The sequence below is a fragment of the Carcharodon carcharias genome, chromosome 1 (assembly GCF_017639515.1).
Source record: "Carcharodon carcharias isolate sCarCar2 chromosome 1, sCarCar2.pri, whole genome shotgun sequence".
Classification (NCBI taxonomy): domain Eukaryota; kingdom Metazoa; phylum Chordata; class Chondrichthyes; order Lamniformes; family Lamnidae; genus Carcharodon; species Carcharodon carcharias.
In genome coordinates this window covers 197,614,577-197,636,026 of record NC_054467.1, presented here as the reverse complement: position 1 = coordinate 197,636,026, position 21,450 = coordinate 197,614,577, and the positions used below count along the sequence as shown (strand labels likewise).

The following is a 21,450-nucleotide window of genomic DNA, read 5'->3' as shown; positions in this document are numbered from 1 at the left end:
TGATTAGTCAAGGCATTGCCTTGAGGAATAAGTCAGAAAATGGCTGTCACTTATTTTGTTTAGCTGAAATAGTCGCAATGTGTGCACATGTTCTTTCTGCTACAATGAATAGGGCCCTGTGTATTAATATATGTAGCTTCCGGCAAATGTGTCACACTGCGAGCTGGACTGACAATCTTAAATTGGTTGTCAGTATAATTCTTAGCATACTGAGGATTATTTAGCAAATGTTGTCCAATACTTGGCAGTTAACTGGCAGTCACCATTACAGGTGCATTCTCCAATTAGAGCCCACTTGCTAACCAATCAACACTCTTTTCACATACAGTACAAATTGTTGTTTTCACCTTATTAATATGCTTGTGAAGTGTCCTGATGAGTGCAAGACAAAAATATTTGACATGTCTCTTTTCAGCAATACTCAAGTTCTGTACGACCAAACTACTACAGTGTTAAATATATAAATAGTCTACATCAGTGGTGTAGGATCACAAGACATTAGAGTATGTTGTGAGAGTTATATGTGAAGCCTCTTGCTAAGTCTTGTCTTGTATATAATTAATAGAATATTCAATAATAAGTAAAGTTAGCCTCCAACAGTCTCTATCAATCCTGACTAAGGACAATCTCATCTAAGACCCTCAATGATGATAACAGAAATCCCTACACTAAGTTGCAAATTTCAGTTGTGAAGAAGTGGCCCAAAGCCTTCTCTAAAATGGTATGGCATGTCTCCAAAGGCATGTTGAAGTGTATCATTTGAAGTGGCAGGGACCTGAAGGTAGATTGCTTCCTCCACTCAGCTGCAGGAAGTGTTTGATGTAGTGAGATTTGAGTATGGAGAATTAGGATGTATTAAATGGATTTTAGAAATCCACAAATTAAAACCATCTCTGCCAGCTTTAATGCCAATTCTTAGAAGAATAGGAAAAATAGCTTTTTTTTTGGAGGTTATAATTTGCGGCTTTCTAAAATTTAAAGAGCAACCTTCGAATTTCTGATATTAATTACTCTCAAAAACGTCATTGTCTATTTTAAGGTATTATTGAACATGGTTTAAGGACAGCAACATGTGACATTTGTAATGCTGTGCTTGTGGGGGAGGGGAAATGGAGGGGTGATTGCAGTTCCAGTGCTTTGCAACCTCCAGTTTTTGGAAAGATTAAAACTGAGAACTGAACTTCTCGACTTCTGGATTTTAACTGCTGTTTTACTTTTTGAAGGTTGGAACCATTTTAAGTTGGAATTTCAAACCATTCTATATCACCATAATTGAAAGAAAAAACAGTGACCAAAATGAAATTCTGTTTGGGTGCCAAATGTGTATTTGTGCAGTCTTTTTAATCTTCCAATACTCCTCCAATATAGAATAATAAGATGGGAAACAATATTTCAGGAGAATTTTGACTTTAAAAATTAATCAACAATTGCATCTTCAAACTCTAATTTGGGGTGATGGCAAGTTCCCTTTTGGTCATATACTGCCAAATTGCCTGGTGACTTGTTCTCAGGCATCCAATACTTCCTCTGTAGGTCCTCAGAACATATTTGACCCTCAGAACATGTGGGTTTTGATCAGGTGGGATGTTGACATGCTTAAAAAAAATCTAAATTTGAGCTTGCCCACTTCCAGTTTTAATCGAGGTGGGACAGGGCCAGGAAACCAATTGCCTCCCAGGAGGCAGGTGACTCATTTAAATATTTTAATGAGGTGTACTTCAGATTTATTTCTTCGCTTTAGGATTAATCCATTAGTTAAAGGGATGTGAAGACTGCTGGATTCAGCAAGTAGGTGCCTCCGCAGCAGCGCTTGTGAGCTGTGAGGAGCAGGAGAGCTCACCCCAACTCCCTTGAGCTTGTTGGTAAACAGTCTCACTTTCTCAGCCTGAAGCTGCCTCCCTCCTGCGTTCCTGGCTGCATCCTCGAATCTCTTCCCCTTGCCTTTACAATCAACCCCTCCCGATCCTTACAAAATTACCTCCTCCCCACCCCTACGCTCTTTCTCTTCCCCCCCAACTCCTCCACCTCTATAGTTTTTCTGATCCCTCCCTCTCGCTGTGCTTGGTGCTGAAGGGCTCCCCAGGCACCCACCGACCTCTCGATCTGGCTGGCAGTGGCTAGGAATTGGAGACAAGAAAAAATGTAATCTGATCCTACCATTAAATTTGGTAGGACCTGAGGGAAGGAAGCCTGTTCTTCTAAGTTTCCTGAATACAAAACAATCATCCCTATTGACTTCTCAAAAATATTTGGGTCAATGTCACTGTTACCTGAGGATGGTACTGCCACCTGAGTGAGATGGTTGGAGCTGCACAGCATCTTGGTCACAATGTTATGAATTCCGTAGCATGGGAGTTTTCACCTTTGTCCTACCGTTCAGTTGCACTGAGTTGGTTCACTATACCATCTGTTAAGATTTTTGACTGAGTCATGTGATTATAAGTTTAATAGGTGAGGTCAGTAAGGGATAAAGAAATAAAGTCTAAATCAATGTTACTGTGCATATATGTGAATGGATGGAGTGTGGTAAATAAGAGTGGAAAGTTTCAGGTGCAGATTGCCATGTGCAAATATGATGATGTGGCTATGAGAGAGACCTGGCTCAAAGAAGGGCAGGACTGGTGTTACATTTTCCTGGATACAAGGTCTTCAAGAAAGATAGGAAAGGAAAAAAAGGGAGAGGAGTGCTGGTATTAATTAAGGAAGAAGAGGATGCCCCAGAGGGGTCAGGGGCAGAAACTATTGGCTAGAGCTAAGAAACAAAAAAGGTACATTTACATTGCTTGGTGTAGGCTACAGGCCTCCAACTAGTGGGAAGGATGTAGAGGAACAAATTTGTAAGAAAATTACAGAGGTGCACGAATTATAAAGTAGTTATATTGGAGGGACTTTAGCTGGCTATTGAAAAGGACAAAGAATAATTCAGACTAAGAATAGTTAATTTGGGGAAAGCCAACTTCAACGGGATAAGAATGGATCTGTGCTGAATAAATTGGGAGACAAAGGTTGGTAGGAAAAATAGTAGTGGAACAATGGACTTCAAAGAAGAGAGTTCAGGCACAGCCAAGGTATATCCTCTCAAAAGGAAAAGGTAAGGCAAACAAATCCAGAGCTCCCGGGATGACAAAAGAGAGAGAAATTAAGATAAAGAAGGAAAAGTGTGCTTATGACAGATGTCAGGTAGAAAATACAATTGAGAGCCAGACTGAATATAGAAGGTTCAGAGGGGAGGTTAAAAAAAAGCAAATAAGAGAAGCAAAGAGGATGTATGAAAAGAGACTGGCAGCCAACATAAAAAGTGTGTATGTGCTGCATTTTTATTATGTTTTTTCTTGGGTTTTTGGTAACTAATAAATTCTCTTCTTTTGACTCAAGAAGGCCTCGTTAAATTGGCTTCTCTAAAACATAAATACATTTGGACTGGGAGAAAGTATCCACGAGGGAAGGGATCCCTTTCAAATTAACCTTGTTGTGACCAACTAAGGGGGTTGAATAAAGAAGGGGAGCCAGCTCATTCCTCCTCACCTGGGAGCATAACAAATTGGAGTTCCATTCAGGAAGTTAACAATTTAGAGTACCTTGATTGGGATCGCAATAAATTGGGGACCTCACCTGGGGACCATTCATAGCACAGAGGATTGGAGAATTAAAAATATTACTCTTTTTTGAACAAGGGTGGAAAGATGAGCCCAGCAACTACACGCTAGTTGGTATAACTTTATTGGTGGGGAAATTTCTAGAAACCATAATCTGGGACAAAATTAACAGTCACGGGGGCGAATGCAGATTAATTACGGAAAGCCAGCGTGGATTTCTTAAGGGAAAATCATGTTTAACTAACTTGCTGGAGTTTTTTGAAGAGCTAACAGAGAAAGTTGATGAGAGCAATGCTGCTGATGTGTTGTACATGGACTTCCGAAACAATGCCACACAACAGACTAGTGAACAAAGTTATAGCTTGTGGAATAAAAGGGACAGGAGCAACAGGAGCGAAATTGGTTGAGTGACAGGAAGCAGTAGTAAACAGTGGTAACAGTTTTGGGCTGGTCTTTAGGAATTCTCCAGGGGTCAGTGTTTGAACCCTTGGTTTTTCTGAAATATATATATATTAATGACCTAGACTTTGATGTACAGGGCACGATTTCAAAACTTGCAGATGATCCGAAATTTGGAAGCATTGTGAACTGTGAGGATGATAGGACTTCAAATGGACATACTTTGGTGCAATGGGTGGAAAGGTGGCAGATGATGTTCAATATGGACAAATATGAAGTGATTCATTTTGGTAGGAATAGTATGGAGAGGCAGGCTAAAATAAGGGGTACAACTCTAAAGGGGTTGCAGAAGCATAGGGACCTGGGTGTATGTGTGCACAAATCATTAAAGGTGGCAGGACAGGTTAAGCGTGTGGTCAATAAAGCATACAGTATCCTTTATTAATAGGGACATAGAATACACGGGAGGTTATGTTGAACTAGTTCCGCCTCAGCCGGAAACATAAGAAATAGGAACAGGAGGAAACCATTTGGCCCTTCGAGCCTGCTCTACCATTCAATAAGGTCAGGGCTGATCTGCTTGTGTTTCGATTTCCACATTCTCATCTACCCACGATAACCTTTGATTCCCTTACCTAACTAGAATCTATGTACCTCTGCCTTAAAAATATTCAATGACCCCACCTTCACAGTCTCCTGAGGCAAAGAGTTCCAAAGTCTCACAACCCTCAGAGAGAAAAAATTGCTCCTCATCCCTGTAATAAAAGGGTGACCCCTAATTTTAAAACAGTGCCCCAGCGGAGTGTTGTGTCCAGTTCTGGGCACCATACTTTAGGAAGGATGTGAAGGCATTGGAGAGAGTTTAGAAAAGATTCACAAGCACGTTTTAGGGATGAGAAACTTCAGTTATAAAGACAGATTGGAGAAGTTGGGACTGTTTTCCTTAGTTTGATAGAGGCATTCAAAATCATGAGGGGGCTGGACAGAGTAGATAGGGAAAAACTGTTCCCATTTGTGAACGGATCAAGAACAAGAGGATACAGATTTAAAGTAATTAGTAAAACGAGAAGAAGTGACATGAGAAAAAAACTTTTTCAAACAGTGAATGGCTAGGGTTTGGAATGCACTGCCTGTGTGTGGTGGAGAAAGGTTCAATCAAAGCATTCAAAAAGGAATTAGACTGTTATCTGAAAAGGACGAATGTGCAGGGTTCCAGGTGGTAATGTAGGAGAATGGCACTAAGTGAATTGCTCATTTGGAGAACTGGGCCTGACATGACAGGCTGAATGACCTTCTGCACTGTGACAGTTCTGTGATTCCATGATATTGAAGTTGATGGTCATAAGTTTTTGACCATAGTGACTTCCCCATTCAGACTGAAATTAAAATTGCAGTTGGTGTCTGATGAAATCATTGCAGGAATATGAGAACAAGACTAAGCCATTTAGCCCCTTGAGTCTGTTCTGCCAGACAACGAGGTCATGGTTGATCGGTGACCTAACTTCTCATACCCGCATAAGCCCCATATCCCTTAATACCTCTGGGTAATAAAAAAAACCTACCTATTTCATTGTCTAGCATTAGTTGCCATTTGTGGAAGAGAATTTGTAACTCCTTCCACCTGCCCCTAAACCCAATACTGGAAAAGCAGAAATTTCTCCCAAATCAGTATTGGAAAGAACTAAACCATTGTCTTAGGTCTCTATCTCAAACTCTGCTTCATAGTCAGTGATTCCATTTGCCCCCAACCCACCCGCCCCCACTCCCCGACAACAATCTGAGATTAAACCAGTCTGTTCACACTCTGGTGTTATGTTTGATCCTGAGATGAGCTTCTGACCACATGCCCACGCCATCAGTAACTGCTTAGTTCCATCCCCGTAACATCATGCAACTGCTGCTGTTTCAGCTCTTCTGCTGAATCTGTCACCCACGCTTTAGCCACCTTTAGACTTGACTATTCTAGTACAATCTCAGCTGGACTCCCATGATCCACCCTGCATAAACTTGAGATCATAGAAAACTCTGTCCTAAATTGCATCAAGTCTTGTTCACCCATCACTCCTACATTCACTGACTGATAGTGGTTTCTGGTTAAGTAATTTTTTGATTTCAAACTTCTCATCCTTGTTTTCAAAACCCTCCATAGCCTTGCCACTATCTCTCTAATCTCCTCCTACCCTATAACGCTCTGATATTTGTGCTCCTCTGATTTTTGCCTCTTGAGTACCCCTCTATTTTTTAAAAAAGAATTAACCCCAAATAAATGCCAGTTTACTTCTCGAGAAGCCTAAGACTAGTCTATTCACTGCCTTCGCTGAATTTTACAATTCAAATGTTCTGTCATTTGAGCGCAGAAAAATAAGTTTACCCAAAATGTGGTGGTCTGGGAAAGATGCAGCATTCTTCTCGTGTTTTGTGTTGCATTCACTCTGCATGTTTAACATTGACACAAAATGATTTCAGCTTTTCTGTGGTACTGAACTTCTGCAGTGTAATTCAACTGTCCAGGCTCAAATTGACTCTGAGGTGAAGCTGTGAGGCTCCTCCAGGAAGCCTCACTGCTCTTCACTCCAGTGTCTTGACGCTAATTGGGATATGTTTGGGCTGCAGGATCTAGAATTCCCTCTCTAAGCCTCTCTGTCTTGCTTTCTTCCTTTAGGACATTCTTGAAAACCTACCTTTTTGACCAAGTTTATGATCATCTGGCCTAGAAAATTTGAATTATAGATTGAGCCAACTGAAAATGTACTTTTCCCCAATTTATTTGATCCTCTGTATACTTTGAGGTGAATCCACCATCAGAGCAGAATAACAATGGCAACCACCTTCTTGAGGGCAATTAGGGATCAGCAATAAATACCCATGCTGTGAAAGATTTTAAAAAAGCAACTTGCATGTCACCAGGACATTTATCAAGCAAACTCTGACACCAGGCTACATGAAATATTAGGGCAGATGACAAAGCTTGATCAAAGAGGTAGCCTTCACAGAGCAACTTAAAGGAGGAAATTGCAGTTTAGGAAAGGAATTCCAGAGCTTTAGAGCCTTGGCAGCTGAAGTTGTAACCGCCAATGATGGAGTGATTCAAATTGAGGAAGTGCAAGAGGCTTAAATTGGCAGAGGGTAGATATCTCAGAGGGTTATGGGCTGGAGGTGTTTACAGAAATAGAATGGGGCAAGGTCATGGAACGATTTGAAAACAATGCTGAGAATTTTTAAAATAGAAGAGTTTCTTAACTGGAAATCAACGTAGATCAGTGAGCACGGGTGGAATTTGATGAGATACCAGCAGCAGATCTTTGGATGAGCTCAATTTTACGGAGGGTGCAAGTTGAGAGCTGGCCTGGAGTACATTGGAATAGTCCAATCTGGAGGTAACCAAGGCAAGAATGAAGGTTTCAGCAGCAGCTGAGCTGAGACGGGAGTTAATAATGAAGTTGAAATAAATGGTCTTAGCGATGGCTTGGGTTGTGGTCGAGAGCTCTTCTCAGGGTCAGATGTGACATCAAAGTTGTGAACAGTGTGGTTCAGTCCCTCACAATTGTCAGTAAGAGGGATTGAATCAATGACTAGGGAATGCAGTTTGTGGCAGAGAATGAAAGCAATGGCTTTGATCTTTCCAATGTTTAGTTGGAGGGCTTATTCAGCAGAGAAGCAGTCTTGACCATTCAGTCAGTTTCTCTCAGTGTATTCCAAGCAGGGAGATTCTGGTTCTAGAACTGACAGATTTGGATAGTTTATTCGTGAAGAATGAACTAATCAGTGGCCTGCACGGATCATAGCTGAGAGCTGCTTTAAATAGCTCCTTTACTATCTGCAATTATGTTGAGTCAATGCATTATTGGCCACTTGGATTCAGAAAGGTATAAAGTTCTCAAATGCTCCCAAGAGCTGGGGATGGCAGATCCATGACAGTAACTTTACAAATATAAATTTAATTCAATTCCTACATTATAGTTGTCCTTTAAATGAACTGTAGATAATTCCCTCATCCTTTGGTCAGACGTAACTGGAGTATTGTGGGAAACATTGCTGCAAGAGACCTCCAAAATGTCTCTGTAATGATCCTAGGATAATGCTTAGTGCACATGAATATCTGATGTCTAGAATTTTCTGCATATTCATTGGACCAAGGACTTACAAACATTTCTATCTTTTGATTCCTTTTGACAGCAAGTCCTGCCAAAGTGCATGAAAGGTCTAACTAGAAATGTTGCCAACTTGAGTACCTTGTTTTTCATTCTTGGCGTCCTCACTTGCTGAGGGAAAAGACTGTTGTGGCATATGACAAGGGTGAATTAGTGTTTCTGAGCTGTAAAGAAAAACATCTCACATTCATCATGTATTAAATCAAATAAGACCATCGCTTGCTCCTCATTTTTCAAATTTCTTATGGAAATCTAATTCAAAGTGAACATGCAGTTCAGCCAGAATAAAATGAAGCTTTTTGCTTATGGAACAATGGAGCTCTAACACTGTGATATTGAACCGGAATCCCTTTTACCAGAATTGTAGATTTGTACTGTAGCTTTGAGGTCTCACCCTTGTCACTATGCCAGTGCGCGTAGAAACAGGCTATGTTGAAGGCTACTTTCATTTTGAGTCAAATAGAAGAAATTGCACCATGTACCACTTTGGCAGGACTTGCTGTCAAAAGGAATCAAAGAAATGTTTGCAAGTCCTTGGTCCAGTGAATATGCAGAGAGTTCTAGACATCAGATATTCATGTGCGCTAGGCATTATCCTAAGTTCATTACAGAGACATTTTGGAGGTCTCTTGCAGCAATGTTTCCCACAATACTGCAGTACTGTCTGACCAAAGGGTGAGGGATTTACCTAGACCTCATTGAAAGGACAACTATAATGTAGGAATTGAATTAAATTTATATTTGTAAAGTTACTGTCATGCATAACCAAAAAAACTAGATTCTTGAGGAAACAGCATTATGGAATTCAAACTTGTTGTAGTAGTAGGGTCTGGTATGTAGAGTTAATGTGGGATAAAATACAGCACCACCCACACTGTAATGTAAGAAGGCATGTAACCCAGAGCAAGGGTCAGTCTAGAGTTGGGTGAAGGCCTAGACTGGAGCCAGATCCATACCTGTGCCCTTTGCTGTAACTATGTACATAGTTATGAATTGTGAAAAAGACTTTCTGTTAAGACTACAAAGCCTACTTTAAGGTGTTCAAAGCAGGATTCTTTATGGTGACAGCATCGGGATCAAAACCATTATCTTTACAAGAATACTGAGAAACTAAGGAAAATGGCACCTTCAACAGACTCTGCACTGAATCCAACTCTTCCAACTGAAGGAGGGAGGGGGTTGTGACATAGTGGTATTGTCTCTGGACTGGTAATCTGGAGACCCAGGGTAATGCTCTGTGGACCCAGGTTCAAATCCCACCATGGCATACGGAGTTTGAATTCCATAAAAATCTGGAATTAAAAGTCTAATGATGACCATGAAGCCATTATCAATTGTTGTAAAAGCTCATCTGCCGTCCTCATGTGGTATGACCTACATGTGACTCCAGATCTGCAGTCATGTGGTTGGCTCTTAAGTGCCCTATGGAGCTGCAGTCAGCTCCATACCTGTACCCTCTATTGTAAATGTGTACATAGTTATGAGTTATTAATAAAGACGTGCTGTTAACATACTCAAGAATATGAAACCTACTTCATGGTGTTGAGTTAGGATTCTTCACTTGTAACACAGCAGCATTCATTTTTGGTACTGAGCTAAATTTAATCAGTACTGAATTCTTTAGTCCCCAGAAAAGAATGACCATCATTACTAGAGCTTGTACTCAGTGACAAGTATGTGACCAGAACGCACCCACACACCCTATGGTACAGCTCCAGTCTGCTGCTCTGTTGCATGCTAGGACATGGATTCAATATTCCTCACTAGATGCATATCCCCAGCCAACCTTTCCCTAACCTCTCTGGAGTCAATGGAAGTTGTATGAAATTTAGTCTTGACACTGAAATGTTGGGAGAGGTTATTAGAAGTTAAATATTGAAGGTTCTGGGGAAGAAGAGAGTAAACAATCAGCTCTGCTTCTTTTCAGTTGACTTGCCATTTTTTTTCTGCTGTGAAATTGTCTCTGTCTTTACAATCAAATGTTCCTTTGTTTTTTCCAGCACCTTTACTTCCCTTGTCTTTTACTCCAGCTTCCCTCCATCCCCATTCCCCAGCTTTGCCCTTATTCACAGTTGTTCTTGCTTTAAAAAAACAAAAGTTCTTGCTCTGTTGCCTCCATCACAGACTTTAAGTCATGCTTCAAATTGATCTTTGTGATTGGGTGCCAAGCAGGCAATCTGGCCGATTTGCTTGTCCGGACACAAGGTCACCTGTTGGCTGTGTCCACCAACCAATGGCAGCAACCTCACTGGCCAGGTATCCCATAACATGGACATCAAGATTACTACAATATGATTTGTAGATTATTATGTGGCACAGAAGGTAGCCATCTCACTGTATGTGTCAGTGTACTGGCTATCTGAAAGAAGTAACTTTTAGATCAATTCCATGCCCTTTTCATATTTAAAAGTTTTAAACTTATTCACTTGTCATTTTAAAAGCTTTTGTAGATTTTGCTTCCACTAGTGTTTCTGATGCCATGTTCCATATCCCAACAGCCCTTAAACATTAAAAAACATCTTTTTATAACCACTCCTATAATTTACAAACATGGAAACCAGAGGAAAACAGTTTTTTCCCTGGTCGCCTTGTTGTCAAATTCCTTCATTATTTGAACATGCCTGTACAATCTCCCCTCAGTGTGGCCTTGGTGGGGGAAAAAGTTCCAAGAAGTGACTTGATTCAGCTTTTAATAAAAGATGCCCTTTAATGCCTAATATATAAAACCCAATTCTATGCAAGTTAAATACATCAATGCAAACTGATCCACAACAAAATTGCCAGTGTGTTATGTGTGTTTATTTTAGTAGGGAAGAAATTCACATGAATTGCTCTGGGGGATCATCATCCGGTTCTTTATTGTAACTGGTGCTGTATTACAGTAACTCCCTGTACTCCAGCTACAATAATGATTTTTGTACCACTTACAGCTTCCTTATGTTTCCTAAAAATATATATTTTGCTTTACTCAAATTCTTGGTTCCATGAAAATATAGTGAATATTCAGGTTTTTTTTAATAGAAGTAAACTTGTTATTTTTGTAGCCATACATTCTGGGATTCTAAGTCAGTGTAGGGACATTTTGGAGTTATTTTATAGAGCTCTTTCCAGCAAATTTTCCCACGCTATCCTATTACTGTGCAACCAAAGGGGTCAGACAACAATCTGGAGTTAATTTAAAGATTTAATGTTGGTGGTTGTGCGGGGTGGGGGAGGGGGGGGGGAGGGCAGGGACTGCCAGTTACGTTCATAAAATTTTAAATTAGTACATGCCCTGTAACAGAAGCATCAGAATCCTTAACTATTGGTTTGGGTCAAAAAGGCTGACTAGAGCAGATTGGCCACTGTTTATTATCTCACTTTTAATTATTATCGCATGCCCAATTATCCTTTCCTTTCACTTCTGTGGACCAGGAAATCCGGTAGGATATTTAACAGGCAGCCTTTTGTGCCTCTGAAATTAAATTTTATCCCAATATTTCTGTTCCGAGACCTATCTTGCTGTCCCGATTTGAATTATTCCCTCTGCTCTGCATCCTGTTCCACTTGCACCTTGCAATATATTGGCCTTGAAATTCACAAAGCAATGGCTGTTATTCAGATAATAAATGGAATGTTCAGCCTTTAATATGGCTGGCAGGAACTGTGGGCTCATGAGTTGGAAATGCGTCACCTGCCATGTCGCTAAAATCCAAAACAGCAATATGCTGTGCTCCATGAGTGTAACAGGGCTTGGGCCCTTTGCGTACACGTGTAATGGGACTTTCGCTTGTTTGAAGCCTCTAATGCAAGAGTAGTTTACCTTAAGGTACTGCGTTATTTAAGGCATGCTGTTCTAAAGTTTGGGGCTAAGAAATTGGGAGTAATTTTACCTCCCAGAAATGGGTGGGTTTGGGTTGTGTGGGAAGTAAAAATTTCACATATGACCTCAACCTTGAGGGAGTTGGCAAAAAGTAATTAAAGGAAATGTCTGTTCGGCTGCAGCCAGCAAGGTTTAAGATACGCCTGAAGGAGGAGTGCTCTCCCTGCCACCAAATTGAAAGAATGTGGGCTGATGCAGGCTGCTGCTACACCTTCCCAATCAGATTCCATCCCTTTCCCTGGTTCCTGACTCCCTTCCCCATCCCACTGAACCCCTTCATCACTCTTCCCACTCCCCTTTATTCACTCACTTGAATGGCTGTTACTGCCCAAACCTCATCGTCTTAATAGTAATGAGGCCAATTGTTGGCTGCACTTCGAGCTGGAAAATGAATTGAGGCTAAAGTGCAAAGCTTTTGGCTGAATAAAAAGGCATCAGGTGTCTTCTGGAAATCATTGCAACTTGACCTGAACGGTCTGACCAGCTGGGGTCTCCACTTTCTACAATTTGTATAAATTACTTGGATGAAGGAACAGATGGTATGGTTGTTAAATTTGTTGACGACTCAAAGATATGTAGGAAAGTAAATTGTGAGGAGGGCGTAAGGAGGCTACAAAGTGACATAGATAAATTGTGAGTGGGCAAAGACCTGGTAAATGGAGTATAATGTGGGAAGATGTAAAATTGTTCATCTTGGCAGAAAGAATAAAAAGGAAGCATATTATCTAAATGGTGAGAGGTTGCAGCACTCTGAGATTCAGAAGGATCTTGGTGTCCTAGTGCATGATTCGTGAAAAGCTAGTATGCAGGTAGAGCAAGTAATTAGAAAAGCTAATAGAATGTCATCATTTGGGAGGGGGATTGAAGGCAAAAGTAGGGAGGTTATGCCTCAGTTGCACAGGGCACTTATGAGACCACATCTGGAGTATGCTGTGCATTATTTGTCTCCTTATTTAAGGAAAGATGTAAATGCATTAGAAACAGTTCAAAGCAGGTTTACCTGGCTAATACCAGTAATGGGTGGGTTGTCTTATGAGTAAAGGTTGGACAGGTTAGGCTTGTATCCACTGGAGTTTAGAATGTGACTTGATTGAAACCTTTAAGATCCTGAGGAGTCTTGACAGAGTGGATGTGGAGCGGATGTTTCCTCTTGTGGGAGAATCTAAAACTAGGGGTTATGGTTTAAAACTAAGGGGTCGCTCATTTAAGACAGAGATGAGAATCTTTTTCTCAGAGGGTTGCGAGAACTCTCTTCCTCAAAAGACAGAGCTAAATAGATTCTTGATTAACAAGGGCGTGAAAGGTTATCGGGGGTAGGCGGGAGGTTATAATCAAATCAGCTATGATTTTATTGAATGGTAGAGCAGGCTTGAAGGGCCGAGTGGCCTCCTCCTGCTCCTAATTTTTATATTGGGATGTTTGTGATGGAATCATTCACATTCAGGAAATGCTCCTGCTTCCCTTTCCCACCTTTCAGTTTCAAGACAAAAACAAAAATACCTGGAAAAACTCAGCAGGTCTGGCAGCATCTGCGGAGAGGAACACAGTTAACATTTCGAGTCCAAATGACCCTTCAACAGAAATAAGTAAAAATAGAAGAGAGATGAAGTATAAGTTTCAAGACCCTCCTTTTACATCCATCAACAGAATCGATCTGATTTCCAAAGTGTGCTGCTCTGGGAAATTATTGCAGCATGACTTATCCCCATCCTTTCATTGTTGAAGGAAGTTTGGCCTTTCCACTTCTCTGAAAGTTTCAGCTATAATGAAAGATGTTAGTGTTTCTCCAATTAATTTGCAAAGCAGATAAAGTTAGTTGTTGTTGGACCTCTGGGCTCAGAAGAAACCTTTTATCTGATGAAAGATAATTGGTGTATAAAGGTCACGCCCATTATACACTCAAAAAATGGAATAAAGGAGAATTAAATGCTAAGAATGAAAGTACTTATTCTTGTCTAAGAACAAGATAATAAACTCTGTGAAGTATTTATGTTTCAATGGCTAGAAGCTGATTGAATTTAACAAGTCTGTAATAGGACTCCCAAGTGAATCACATGACTGTTCACCTCCTCCTCTTCCCCTTGGAATATTTTTTCTTGTGTTGGGCATTATAACAGCAAAGGTTTTGTTTTCCACCATCCAAAAGCAGAAAGAGCAAAGCATAGATACAATCTTGGCCGAACCATTTTGAATGTTCATTTGCTATACAACAATGACCTCTGCAAATAATGCCTTGAAGTAGATGTCGGTCTGCAGTGTGAAACCAGTGTCTGTGTCTGTCTCATCTTCTTTTGACCTCTTGATTGTTCTTGTGTGACTTTATGCATGTGTGCCAAATGAAGATATGCTTGAGCAGGGCTGTGATTCCCTTTCCTGGCTGACTATAGGCACACTGGGTGCGATGACATTCTGCAGAGCTGAAAGGTCTGAAAATACTTTTGTAATCATTCAGAGAAAACTGAAAAACAAACTAGGGCTGTAAATCATATTGTAAGGCCAGGCATGTCTGTAGACTAAAATAAAAGCAAAGGTTGGTTATAATGGTCTGCATAGTTTGGATTATAATGATGTGAAGTTCATTCCCATGGTCACTGGACTGTTTTTTTTATAATGTCTTGAAAGCATTCTTTTATTGCTTGAGGCCTTTTCCTTATGAATTAAATGTGCAAAGTCACAGTAGTTTCAGCAGTTGCACAATTAAATGTTTGTGCATTGCTTGAGTTATAACTGAAAGACAGTTTTATAGTGGATTACACTCTTTCATTTGCCCAGGTTTTCCAACTGTAATGACAGCAAATTCTGATTATTTTGCAGTTATTTTGTGAAATTGATAGCAACTTCTGGAGTCTGAAAATGCACAGTCCAACATACAAAGTTGCTGTCTGATTCTTCTCTCCTCCTCAGGGTGTATTATTAAAGCCCTTGCAGATGGAAATCCTTCAGAAATTTGACACGAGCTTCCATTTTTGACACTATTAGTCGGTCCCCCCTGTAAAAACCTTTTAAAAAGTTATACATTGTATGAGATGTAAAGGTTTTTTTAAAACAGTGTTCTAAGCCATAACAGCAACTGGACAACTACTTTGGTCCTGAAAAAATAATTTTTATACTTATGGAATGTCTAATTTCATGCCAAAAATTACCTAAATTTTTAAAATAAAAACATTTTTTAATGCTTGTTTATCATGCACCTTAATCTACATTTATCTACCTTAATCTCATATATATGTCCAATCTTTAGTTTCCTTTTTGTGAAATTATATTAAAAAAACGGTGACCAACAAAACCTGCTTATTACTCCCTGGTTTGCACTCTGAGAATTCTTTAATGTGATTGACATCACAGTTACTGAACACTGCGCGATCCCCTATAGTTGACACCAGAATGAAATGAATGACAGGAAAGGTGACACCATGTCATTGAGATTGCTAGATCTTTTATGGGCAGGTTTCTTCCAGGTCAACAGTGAGTGCGGTCACTTGGTTGCTGACCGCAAAATCCAGGCCATTATTAACATTCAACCTCTTTGGCAAAGAGTTCTGAATTCACATCCATTTTTGTTAATGAGATTTGGTAGCAGAGCTCAAGTTTATGTAGAATGCTAGTTATAGGTAGAATATTGGGGCATTATACTTATTATAAGAACACGCCAATAGTAAGGTTGTATGCGGAATCTGAATGATACCATTATTACTATTATTATTAGTGAGCAGTTATTTGTGGAATCAAAGTTCCTCCCACTTCTGTGGATGGCTCCCCCACTTTTCCTTTCCTCTCTTCCCTACCCTCAGCTTTCACTCTTCACCTGCTCTCAGGTAGCCTCTTGATTTTTGAATGCTGGCTGGATGCGAAGCAAAGATTAAAAAAGAAAAGAAACCGAACAGACCACCCAGCATTGACCAAGGCACCGGAAATGATAATGGCACACCCAGCCCTGTCGACGCTGCAAAGTCTTCCTTATCTGGGGGCTTTTGCCAAACCTGGGAAAGCTGTTCCACAGACTAGTCAAGGAACAGCCTGACATGGTCATACTCATGGAATCATACCTTACAGATAACGTCCCAGACACCACCACCACCATCCCTGGGCATCTCCTGACCCACAGGCAGGACAGACCCAGCAGAGGTGGTGACACAGTAGTATTCATTAAGGAGGGAGTAGCCCTGGGGATCCTCAACACTGACTCTGGACCCATGAGGTCTCATGGCATCAGGTCAAACATGGGCAAGGAAACCTCCTGCTGGTTACCACTTTCCCCTCAGATGATCAATCAATACTCCTTCATGGTGAGCACCACTTGGAGGAAGCACTGTGGGTGGCAAGAGGGCAGAATGTACTGTGGGTGGGGGACTTCAATGTCCATCACCAAGAGTGGCTCAGTAGCGCCACTACTGACCGAGCTGGCTGAGTCCTAAAGGACATAGCTGCTAGACTGGGTCTGCAGCAGAAAGTGAGGGAGCTAACAAGAGGGAAAAACATACCTGAATGGGTCCTCATCAATCTATCTGTCGCAGATGCATCTGCCCATGACGTTTTTGGTAAGAGTGACTACTGCACAGTCTTTGCGGAGATGAAGTCCCATCTTCACATTGAGGATACCCTCCATCGTGTTGTGTGGCACTACCAGCGTGCTAAATGGGTTAGATTTCGAACAGGTCTAGCAACTCAAAGCTGGGCAACCATGAGGCACTGTGGGCCAGCAGCAGAGTTGAATACAACCACAATCAGTAAACTCGTGGCTATAACCTGGTGAAGCTATAACACAGGACTAGAGTGCCAAACAGCAAAAGCAGTATGCAGTAGACAGAGCTAAGTGATCCCACAACCAATGGATCAGATCTAAGCAGTGCAGTTCTGCCACATCCTGCCATGAAGGATGGTGGACAGTTAAACGACTTGCTGGAGGAGGAGGCTCCACAAATATCCCCATCCTCAATGATGGAGGAGCCCAGCATGTAAGTGCAAAAGGCACTCAAACCTTTGCAACCACCTTCAGCCAGAAGTGCCGAGTGGATGGTCCATCTCAGCCTCCTCCAGAGGTTCCCAGCATCACAGATGCCAGTCTTCAGCCAATTCGATACACTCCACATGATATCAAGAAACAGTTGAAGGCACTGGATACTGCAAAGACTATGGGTCCTGACAATATTCTGGCAATACTACTGAAGACTTGTGGTCCAGAACTAGCCACGAGCCCCTAGCCAAGCTGTTCCAGTACAGCTACAACACTGGCACCTACCCCAAAAATCTAGAAAATTGCCCAGGTATGTCCTGCCATAAAAAGCAGGATAAATCCAACATGACCAACTATTAATCCAACAGTCTCTCAATCATCAGCAAAGTGATGGAAGGGCTGGTCGACAGTACAATCAAGCTGCACTTACTCAGAAATAACCTGCTTCCTGACGCTCAGTTTGGGTTCCTCCAGGGCCCTTCCGCTCCTGACCTCATTACAGCCTTGGTCCAAAAATGACAGAAGAGCTGGTCTCCAGAGGTGAGAGTGACTCCATTGACATGAAGGCAGGATTTGACCGAGTGTGACATCAAGGAGCCCTAGTAAAACTGGGGGCAATGGGGGATGGGAAGTTGGGGGGAGGGGGTAAACTCTCCACTAGTTGGAGTCATACCTAGCACAAAGGAAGATGGTTGTTGTTGTTGGAGGTCAGTCATCTCTGTCCCAGGACATCACTGCAGGAGTTCCTCAGGGTAGTGTCCCAGGTCCAACCACCTTTAGCTGTTTCATCAATGAGCCTCTCTCATTAAGGTCAGAAGTTGGCATGTTGGCTGATGATTGTACATTGCTCAGCACCATTCACGGCTCCTCATACCAAAGCAGTCCATGTCCATATGCAGCAAGACCTGGACAACGGGCTTGGGCTGACCTGATAAATGGTAAGTTAGATTCATGAAGTGCCAGGCAAGGACCATCTCCAACAAGAGCGACTCCAACCATCTCCCCTTACCATTGCTGAATCCCCACTATCAACATCCTGGGGGTTATCATTGACCAGAAACTGAACTGGACCAATCATATAAATACTTCGGCTGCAAGAGCAGGTCAGAGGCTGGGAATTCTGTGGTGAGTAACTCACTTCCTGACTCCCCCAAAGCCTGTCCACCATCTACAAGGCACAACTCAGTGTGTGATAGAATAATCTCCACTTGCCTGGATGAGTGCAGTTCCAACCACACTCCAGAAGCTCAACACTATCCAGAACAAAGCGGCCTGCTTGATTGGCACCCCGTCCAGCACCTTCAACATTCACATCACATCACATCACTGCAGTAATTAACTCACCAAGACTCCTTCACAGCACCTTACTGACCTGCGACCTCCAACACCTAGAATGACAAGGGCAGCAGATGCATGGGAATTCCTCCAACTGCAAGTTCCCCTCCAGGCCACACAACATCCTGACTTGGAACTATAGCACTGTTCCTTCCCTGTTGTTGGGTCAAAATCCTGGAACTCCCTCCCTATACCACATGGACTGCAGCGGTTCAAGAAGGTGGCTCACCACCACCACCTCAAGGGCAATTGGGGATGGGCAATAAATGCTGGCCTAGCTAACGACCCCCACACCCCGTGAAAGAATGAAAATATGAGCAATATAGATTAAGTTCGCATAATTTTTGATGTCCCATCAAACAGGACTGTGGTCACTAAAGATGCTAAAACAATACCAATAAAAATATCTGGCAATGAGAAGACCCACTACAATGTCATTTTGGCAGATGAAGAATGTTCTGTATGGAATTTCAACCTTTGCTGTATTTCTCCTAAAGTCATGGCAGCAGTTTTTTGCCGTCAATGCAAATAGTTAAATTTTCTGCTGCTTTGTTTTTGTTCCATGATGGTAAATGCTAATATTAAATGCCTATATGCACTGCAATATTTTTTCTGGGTATTTTTTTCAAAAATCCTGGTGCGTTTAATGGGTCCAGTGTGCCTTATAATCAGGCAAATAGGATATGTATATCATGCAATCTGCTTGGGATCAAGAGCAAACCTAATCAGGCTGGGAGATGTTTGCTTTGGTGTTGATTTGGGAAGCTGAGAGGAAGACTTTTTCCATTTAATATGCAGAAGAAGTTGGTGGAGGGAAGAAAGAAATTAGAGAGTCAGATAAACAGGGCAGGGCAGCACTGTTCAATCTAGCTACATCCAGCAGCTCTAGTCCATTATCTGTGTGTTTGCTGATATAATTTTGGAAACATTATCTATCTATTGTCTTATAATAGCCTCTTCTGCATGGACATAGCACTGCTGCCTCTCTTAGGATGATCTTTCTATAATTGCTTTATGTTCTCCCTGGTGGTGGTGGGAGTGTGTGGATCTTAGGTTGCTTAGGGAAGGATGAAAATTGCAGACATTCTAGCATCAATTTTCAAATCCTCCTTGGATATGGGCGAGATACCTGAAAACTGTGGGATTGGAAATGTTTGAAGAAAAAGGGGAATGAGATAATTCTGGCTACTATAGGTTAGGTAGGAAAACTGTTGGATGCAATAATCTAGGGAAAAATGAAGTTGCACTTGGAAAAATTCAGGTTAAAAATGATAGCATGGATTTGTTAAAGGTAAGTCATGCTTGACTAACTTGATTGAGTTCTTTAATGAAGTAACAGAGAAGGTTGATGACAATAGTACCGTTGATGTGTATGTGGATTTTCAAAGGTATTTGATAAAGTGCCACATGATAAATTTGTTAATAAAATGGAAGATCATGACATTAAAAGGGCAGTGGCTGTGAGAATAAAAAGATTGTTCAATACCATAGGGCGGATGCAGAGAAGATTTACCAGAACAGTGCTATTTATATTGAGAGACTAGGGAATCTGGGATTGTTCTCCTTACAGTAGGGATTGTTAAGGGTAGATTTGTTAGAGGGGTTTACTTTTTCCAGTGACAGAAGGACAGTGACCAGAGGGGACACATGACCAGCAGGGATTGTTAAGGGTAGATTCGAAGGGCAATGACCAGAGGAGAGACTTGTAAGGTAATTGCCAAAGGAATCAGAGGTGACATGAGGAGGGAAGAAAATTAAGCAGTGTGTTGTTATGATCTGGAATACACTACCTGAAAGGATGGTGGAAACCATTTCAATACTAACTTTCAAATTGGATAAAGGTAAGATGAGCAGAATGGACTCCTTTTGTGCTGTGAGATTTTATAATTCCTTATGGTGACCATATGGTATAACTGAATAGTCTGTTTGTTGATTGTGAACACTAAATACTGCACATCCCAAGTATATATTTTTAAGGTTCTGATTTTAGCTCCTTGTGTACGTTGATAGAAATAATTTGTAGCTCTGATATTTTCATTACTTGTAAGATATCCTGGCTGTAAAACTCAACTCCATAGCACCAGTGGTTGTGGCACTGTAGGACTTGAAATAAATACTGGGGTGTCCATGCCTGATGAGTTACGGTGTAGCCCATGCTGACTGCCATGTTTTGAAGGACGATACCGTAGGTGACACTTGCGTGCGCTGGAATTTTGCAAAGTGGAGAGATCATTCCATCAGTCAGTATCCAATGTTGATTTGCCACTTTGGATTGTGCCAATCCTGTCAACATGAATGAGGGCCCATCCAGTACCGCTATTTAAAGAGATAGTCATTGATCTTTTCAATGAGGTGCTTTTGTCTTTTGCTGCTGCAGAGTTGGTGGAAGTATTGGGTTCTGTATTATTGGAAGCATTAATTGACGGTCAGAAGGGAGTGGTATTGGATCTTTGGAAGAAGTGGCATGGCTTTGAAAGGCCTCTCTGAGCAGAAAACTTGCTCCCAGTCACAGGGGCTATTGTTGCAGTTCCTGATGGGCTGCAGCATGACAGGGAGTTGAAGCAGATGTAGCAGAGAGGGGAAGCTTTTCACAGAGGAAGGAAGAGAATGACTCTTAGCAGGCAGATCTGCCCACCTTGGATCCTCAGGCTACGCCTCTGACCTACCTGCGCTGCAACCAGAAGCAGTGTCTGCAGCAGATGGTTTTAGCACTGTCACCTCCTTGACTTGGAGCTGCACTACAGAGCAAGGTGAGGATGACATTGCTAGTGGATATCAAGGTCAATGTAACCCTCAATTTCTAAGCCAGTGGATCCTCCCAAACTGAAGTCAGTGGCTTGGCCAACATCTCTGTTTCCTGTCCGTTGCTGCATCCGGTTGAGGCTTTGTGTACAAGAAAAGGGCATCATTATCTCTTCTCTAACTTTCTGTAGGCTGGGGAAGGGACTAAATGTTTTGTCTTAAGCTTCCTTTGTATTTAACATTAAGATTTTGATCTAAAAAGAGCCCACTTTTTTTCTTATTGCAGGTGAATCCACTTCTGGAGGCATTTGGAAATGCCCAGACTGTTATGAATGATAACAGCAGTAGATTTGGGAAATACATTCAACTAAGATTTCACAATACTGCAGGTAAAAACATACAGATTTATCT

At 41.5% G+C, this 21,450-nt stretch overlaps 1 protein-coding gene across 1 annotated transcript in view; it reads left to right on the top strand.

Moving 5' to 3' along the window:
• Window positions 1-21,450, top strand: part of LOC121283382 (myosin-IIIb) — a 167,815-nt gene that overhangs the window by 49,369 nt on the left and 96,996 nt on the right. Inside the window, exon 5 of the mRNA XM_041197943.1 lies at window positions 21,326-21,428. Within this exon, the coding sequence (XP_041053877.1) occupies window positions 21,326-21,428 (103 nt within the window). The remainder of the gene's footprint in view (window positions 1-21,325; window positions 21,429-21,450) is intronic.